The sequence below is a fragment of the Atta cephalotes genome, assembly GCF_000143395.1.
Source record: "Atta cephalotes unplaced genomic scaffold scaffold00023, whole genome shotgun sequence".
Taxonomy (NCBI): Eukaryota; Metazoa; Arthropoda; class Insecta; order Hymenoptera; family Formicidae; genus Atta; species Atta cephalotes.
In genome coordinates this window covers 4552483-4560419 of record NW_012130087.1, presented here as the reverse complement: position 1 = coordinate 4560419, position 7937 = coordinate 4552483, and the positions used below count along the sequence as shown (strand labels likewise).

Below are 7937 nucleotides of genomic sequence, written 5' to 3'. Positions count from 1 at the left end.
CTCTCCCTCGTGTNTCCGTTGTGACTCTACANATATATATATATATATATATATATATATATATGGTATATGTGTGTGTACCTCTATTTAAAGTTAAGTTTAACGATTTTGTGGGAACGGCGAGATATCTGTTCCGATTAATTCTCGAATGGAACAGGGTCAGTCCATTGTATATACTGCTTTATTGAATGCAATTTTCTCTGTAATACTGCGCAGTAGAAATTTCGATTTTACTGAAATGTCTAAAAATTTAGGTAGATGTATAAATTTTAAAATAATTTTGTCGAATTATCAGAATAATTATATTGAAAATTCAAGCACATAATGAGCAATGCTGCAAAAAATCTTAATTCTAGCAATTATCAGACGTAAATGTTTTGATAGTTCAATAAAATTATTTTTAACTTTGTATCTACATAATTAAATTTTTAGATACCTCAGTAAAACTGCAGTTCATTCTCTGTGTCGATTAAAAATAGTTTGACTCGACATGGTTTTCACATAGACTTAATTATATATATTTTTATTATTTTTTCTTAATATAATCTTATTTTTTTTGTATATGAACCAAAATAAAAGATTGTAAAATAGTAATAGTAGTAAAAAAATTTGTTTCCATAGAAAGCATTTTGCATCATCTTCTTGGTATAGACGGTAAAGCATTTCTGTTGATGCCTTTATTTTATAATTACAGCAAATGCCGATAGTAAGTTACGACGTTATTTATTTATATTGTGCATCATTATCGAACAAGCTTCTTGTCGAGCCGTTTATTATCCTTTCGTTAAGGAGTTGGTTACACGTTGCGTTCCACGTGTCAGAAAATCCTTGACTTTCTCTACCTATCTATTCAAATGATCAGAATTGCTAATTGCGTAATAATATAATCCATGATTTTGTAATGATCTCTCACGGATTTCAACTTGATATATAATTTTTGTTGTTATCGATTTTTCAATTTTTTTTTATTTATTATACTATGAATTCAGAGAAAAAAAAACCGAAAAATGCGACGAGACATTAAAGCTCTATATAATCAAAGTAGTATCATAGATCCTCCATTTTTTATTTACTAACCATACCCTATACCAATAATATTAAGCGCATATTGGACTGGGCCACAAATGGCGATCGAAATAACCAATAGGAACGCTGTCGGCATTTTAGCTCAGATCAAAGGAATACGCTACTTTGATATATAGAACTTTGAGACATAAGATACACTCTCGGAATTGTTAGCTGCGTGTATCGCTTGAAATATAATTTTCTTTCTGGATATGAGCCGATCACGATGTCACTAAACTAGTAAACAAATTCAAGTCACCTATTCACTTTTCGCAATGGGAAAAATTGAAATGCTTCGTCAATATTGCAGACCATGTATGTCGGTCCATTAATGTACTTTCTCGTAGAAAGCAAAAGCGTTTCGTGCCAAGGTGAGATCGCGATGAAATGCGCTCTCGTGATGCCCTTCACTTGTTGTCATTGTGTCGATCTTGTATAACTCTAATAAATCACTAACTTTAAGCACATTAAATCTGTAATACATGAGTATTACATAGATAATCTCTATAAACAATCACGGAATTGTTTGACATTCAAAATTGAAAATTTATTACTGGATTAAATTTCAAAGGCAGCAGCATGGAAAAATTTCATTTCTTTACGCGGTCGTTTAAGAGAATGGACGGAAATGACTCCGCGATATTGTAATAAACTTTTATGTACTTTGAAGTCGTACTTCGAAATACAGTGAAAGTGTATACGCCGAATAATAATTATTAATCTTGGTCTTTTTGTGCCGATTTTATTGAAATTTCTATGACGCAATTTACTGCAGCGTAATTTTTTATATACTTACCTGTAATCGTGTCTGATCATATCATATCCGCCACGTGCGTCAATATTTTAAGATTCCTTATCGACATTATCGGATTCTGAGGATTTTCTGCGGATTATTTGTTTGTCGATATTTTTATTTATATAAAGCAATGGAAAATCTTAGAAATTATTTCCGAAAGAGAGAGAGAAAGAGAGAGAAAAAAAGAGCCTTGTTATTTACATTAAATTATTTATTTATATTTAAATGAAATTTATTCGTCTCTATGGAAATTAGTTTCATTATTCTTTTCGTCAGATGTATAATATTTTTGAATCAATTGAAATGGATTTTCTTTTCTTATGCATAAACCGAGTTTTCAATTAAAATTCTGTTAAAAATTTGACATAAAACGGAGCGAAATACTTTTTTCTTTATTTATACGTAATTCTGAAAAGAGTTTATAGTTTGTCCAAAAAATTTAAGTTGCTAAAAATCTCTTTTTTAACTCATAATTATAAAGATATTAATATGTTAATCTTTTCAACTCGAAAAGGACTGTTTTAAAACATTAATATCGTTCCAACTTTAACAGAGATTATAAACATTTTTCTCATTTCATGTTTCAGTATCCACTTACCAGTGTAACATGTCGGTTACTTCCGTACAATCAGCTACCACTGAGAGCCTTTCCCGTCACGGGTGAGTAAAATCATCGAACTAATCTTTTTTTCGCGGACATCAGATTGTATCGCAGCGAACAACCGCGACTTATAATTGCAAATATCCGACGTGTCTCGCACGAACGAGTTTTTTTTTTGCCACGGTATGCATCGACATTAGACAGATTTTCCCGCGAGAAACTGTCGCGATACTAATATGAATTTCAGATTGCCTAATTGAAATATTCCAACCTTCGCGCCTAACTTTTTCACAATATAAAATATGACCTTCGATTTCTGTATGAAGAGAAAAACGGAGTATACGCAACGTTTCATGCTAAATAGAATGTCAGAGTGGGGGCTTATTAGTCTGTAAAATTTATGTTATACATATACATGTATGGAAAATATGTATAAAAATGTCGCTTAATAAGAGTAATAAATATCTCGTTTTCAGAATTGAAACTCAAAATCGATCATTATAATAACTAATTTCGGTAATTGATTTCATCGCAATTAATGCTAGATATGCAATTTTAAATGTGAAGCGCGAAAAGAGGGATATTTTGAGGTTTGCGTTAGCCAAACCGGCGATTTTGTTTCCCATTTCTGTCGGAACGTGCGCCACGAACTCCACTTCCTACGCAACGCGTTGCGAACGCCGGAAACGTCAATCGTGGGGCGTTGAAGGTGATTCGACATCACTATACGGTCGTCAAATTGAAATCGTTGTTCATCCGTTGAGAATTGAAAAAGCAAAAAGCATTGCAATTAATTGGAATCGAATTGAACGAAAATAAACGAACGTTGGTGTTATTAATTCAATTATTTCATAATCTCTCATGTTCTATCCAAAAATTTCAAACTTTTATGTATGCAGAATCATAACAAATTACTGGCCAATTAAATCAAATCGCATAGTCGTTTTAACCGCAAATTGAAATCCTCTCCGGGATAATTACTATATTCTACAATTATCTATAATTATCGTACATCGCGACGGACAAATTGCAGAAAAAAATCTCAATAATTTTCGCCGCCGTCCTAGAATATACTGACAGTTACGATACTTTTATTAAAAAATATTACACGTGTATGAAGAAAGGATTTCTTATTTGTGCTATTTAATTAAAGAGTTGTATAATCGACAGACGAATGACGCAGAAGCGTTCGCAATTCCCTGCAATAATCTTTTTCTTGCGATTTACAGTCATTCAGAAAAACCTCTGTTCTCGGTCTTTGTTCTTCCTGTGTCTACGTTTGTATTGCTGTGTCGAGCGCACAAAATACGAATACGCGTCGGGCGCATTACGCGTGCGTTCACGTTGCCGTCACGTGAAAGAAGTGATTTTTTCCTTCCTGATTACCATATGTGCACGTTCATTCGTGTTAATCGCAGCCCGGTCGTACCGCGCTCTTTCTTCGACCGCCAAGTTCAAGGCGGTTTACTCGCGATTCCCTCACCCCGATAAATCGTACCTCCGGGAATCACGGAGCGTGTCTTCACGGATATTTAAATTTGTTGGAAGGAGCTCTTGCGCAGACTCTTGCCTTCCACGTTCCTCTTTTCGATGGATACAGAGTCTCCAAGAAAGATTAAAGTCGGCATTATATAACCAAAACTTTATTAAAAAATCGAATCAATATTAAAAACTTCTTTATCGAATTAAACAGAGACTGAAAAGCATAAGTAGAACAATAATGTCTTAATTATGAAGCAATTACATCAGACTTGATTTTCCTCACGTTGCTGCATACATTTGAAATCGGAGCGAGTTTTTATTACAAAGAGTAATTAGAAAGAAAAAAAGAGAAAAACATCAACAAATTTATTTTAGATTCAAATAGAATAGAGATTATTTTATGAATTAATTAATTATCTAATATAAAACTAGATAAAACTAGAAGAGATTTTATGGAAATAAGAATGGTAGTCTTTAACATGCAACGTAAAACCGTGTCATAAAAATGGAGTGATTTCCCAAGTTTTAAGTTTTTTATTATAAAAAATAGACAGTATGCATGTCCAGAACAAAAGCCGTCTTAGAGTGTCTTGTGGTGCCTACAATGAAATTTTAAGGCGTAAAACTTAACCTTTAGACTCTAAGCTACAGGAAATGAATCAATTACATTGAATATGAGAAGAATACGTGACTATGATTGATCAATTTCTTAGAGTTTAAAGGTTAAATTTTACGCCTTAAAATCTCATTGTAGATGCCGCTTAATGTGTTATTATTATTTGAGTCAAAGTTATCTCGATTTTTTTCCAAAGTTATTCCATTTAATTTATAGCAGTAGTGAAAAGTCCTTTGAAAAAAAATTGTTGTTCCGCGAATATCACAAGTTGAATTAAACATTACTAACATCACAAATTGAATTGAACATTACTAATGAACATTAATTCACCAACTTAAAATTGGCAATCGTCTAATCTACATGGATCTTTATTTCGATTTATAGAAGCAACATCTCGCTATCCCATCACAGCCTGTGTGGGAGCGTGGACGATGGTCTGCAGGGCTCGCATCCCCAGTATCAGGACACGATCCTCACGATCGAGGAGCTGCGTGCTCAACTCAACTCCTGCTTTACGTAAGCTGATTTTTGCTTTTTATCATCGTATGAATCGGCTCGTGCCGATCCAGTGGATCGTGGGAGTTGACCGGGGGATTACGCAACGTTACAGAAATGAGATACGTCGCCGTCCATACAATGGAATCCGGTACAATCCGGAGCCAGGGCGACTTCAATTCGTCATTTCACGACGCGTTTAATTCTCCTTTACCAATTCGGGAGAGAAATGTCCCCCCCCTCCCCTGAATGAAGACTATTACGCTCGATTATTATATGGCTCGCGTGAGAAGTCGACGGGAGACGAAATTTTTTTTGGCTGTTGAAATTTTGATACAGATCATTAGAGCAAAAACGTAATACAACGAATCATCGTGTGAACGCGCAGGATTGGAATTGGGAGAGAGTCATCGATGAGACAGAATGCAAGAAACGAGGCTAGTAGGTATGCCCATGTTTATCTGGTGACGGTTGACGCAGTTATTCCGGTAAATCGATGCCCTACATCGAGCAAAATGCAGCACGAAATGTGCAACGTGCGGCATTTTCGTGAAATATTCACATAGCCCACCGTAATTCGATTAACGAAAAATATTCGACGTCCTAGAAGGATATTCTTCCGTCCAAGAAAAGAATCTTATCTTCAAATCCAGTGAAGTCTTTATTCAATAAAATTTTTAATATGTCTCTATTGATTAATAAATAAATATAATGTTATGCAATTCTCTTTCGTCGTAATTCTGTTATGCGGAGTCTACAATAGAAATCGTAGCGATCTTAAGTCTTAGAAAATTGACCAATCATAGTCGATTATTCTTTTCATATTCGACTGTGATTGATTCATTTTTTACGACTTAAGACGACTGCTATGACTTCTATTGTAAATCTCTGCTTACCTATATCGTTCATTTGTTATAATATCAAAATAATTAAAATAAGAAATAAAATTATTTAAGAAAGAAAAGAATGAGTTTGAATGTTCCGAATCATTAAAATTTTGGAATATTAATCTTAATAAAACGCAATTTTGATATAATAATTTGTAGAAGAATAAGAGTATGTATTCTTTCTTTTTCTCATTATATTTATCTTCTTTATCTTCTGTAATTAATTAAAAAATGACAATTTTTTTCAATTATGTCTTTCTAGCAAATGCGATATATTTATTGATTATCTCAACTGTATAATTTCGCAATATATCAACATTATCATTTTATCAACGAGCAAATCTTGCGTAAAAAAACCGGATGACGCTGATCGAATTGCTAAACTGCATGACCTTCTTTCCTTGAAAGATCATCTCAACGGTAGTTTAGCGATGCAAATCGTCGACTTCTCTCGCAAGAATCGCGTCGTTGGGCTGTGCGTCTTCCGCATCACACGCCTCCGTTATTAGCATAATTGGGTGTGTGTTCGTATCGAAACGATTCATTATCATCGTCTTGTTCTTTGCATAGATGCGGAGTGTCGTGGAGCGAGGAGCACGTCTCCCTGGACTGCAGCGAGTGCGGTGGTTACTCTCTACAACGGCCATGCCCGCTTTGTGACGGTCGTTGCCATACCACGTGGAAGCGCGACCTCACCATGGTAAATATCTACCCAGTGATCCTCCTTCTCAGAAGAATCGATAAATTCTTTTCACTCGACTTGACATTAACTTCCGCCAGTTTCCCTCTCATTAATGTCACTTATCTTCATTATCTATTTTCATTTTAATCTTTTATCGTCCATTAGACATGAATATTTTTGTTGAATAATCGACAAGGATCCAAATATTGTAAATTTGATTTAATGATAATAAAATTCCGAATTAAAATAATTTTCCTTAATTTTGATCAAAAAGCAAATTCACAATTACTTCTTGTTCTCTTTACAGTCCCATGCGAGTGGTAAAGCAAGATGGATCGGTGAGTGCGGACTAAGCTGTGGACCCTCTTTGGAGGAATCACTGGTGCCCGCGTTGGAGAAGCTGCGGGCTACTTCGTGAACGGCGTCAGCCCGAGCACCATCAACCATGCACAAGACTTAAATCCATCACCATCCATCTAGTATCACCCACCACCATCGCGTGCGAGACTCAAGAAAGAAAGAAAGAAAGAAAGGAAAAGAGAAAAAGAGAAATGTGTGAATGTGAACCATGGATGATATGCATTATGTTCCTGAGGGGGACGGCTGACAAGGGAGAGAAGAGTCAGTTTCGGCCTTGTGGTTTTTTCCCCAAAAATACAAAGCCATACCCAGTTGGTCCCTCAACATCAAGGACCACCATCATCGTCATTATCGTCTTTCAGGCGAAAGTACAAAAACTACGCGACGACGTCCGAATTCTAGAATTGAAAAATTTCTACGTTATTGAATGATTAACTATGTTGCAGCGAACTAGTTTAAAACATTGCTCTTTCGGAGAACAGATTTTAATTTACTTTCAGAAGATTTTATGTCGATTTATTGTGTCGTAAAATTTATTTTGATTATTTCTCCAGCGATTTTTGATCAGAATTAAGATTAGCTAACAAGTTCTGTCAAGAAACAGAATTTGATCTTTTTTTTTTGAACGATTTTTTGCCGCTGAATTATATCATTGCTACACGAAAATAACTTCTTTGCAAAATGATTTTTTTGCAAAATTAAAAAATAGATAATTTGTGAAAGAGAAATCTTTCTGTTCAAGAATACGTCGAAGTATCCATGAAGCAGATTGTTCTTTGAAATATTTTTGAATCTTACATTCTTTTTTAAATTTAGAATAATATAGAAATGTATAATATCAAAAAAGTGCAAGAAAAGCAGAAACGAATCGAAAGTACACTTTGATAATTTTTCTTTCTCATTCAATCTGAATGATTTTAAAATCTTTTGTCAATTTGTGTACAAAATTGGAG

General features: G+C 34.4%; 1 protein-coding gene across 1 annotated transcript in view; it reads left to right on the top strand.

Moving 5' to 3' along the window:
* Window positions 1-7160, top strand: part of LOC105619947 — a 61037-nt gene extending 53877 nt beyond the window's left edge. The window contains exons 2-5 of the mRNA XM_012201461.1: window positions 2449-2521; window positions 4945-5076; window positions 6513-6642; window positions 6932-7160. Coding sequence (XP_012056851.1) covers window positions 2449-2521; window positions 4945-5076; window positions 6513-6642; window positions 6932-7042 — 446 coding nt within the window. The 3' untranslated portion in view covers window positions 7043-7160. The remainder of the gene's footprint in view (window positions 1-2448; window positions 2522-4944; window positions 5077-6512; window positions 6643-6931) is intronic.
* Window positions 7161-7937: the final 777 nt, after the last annotated feature.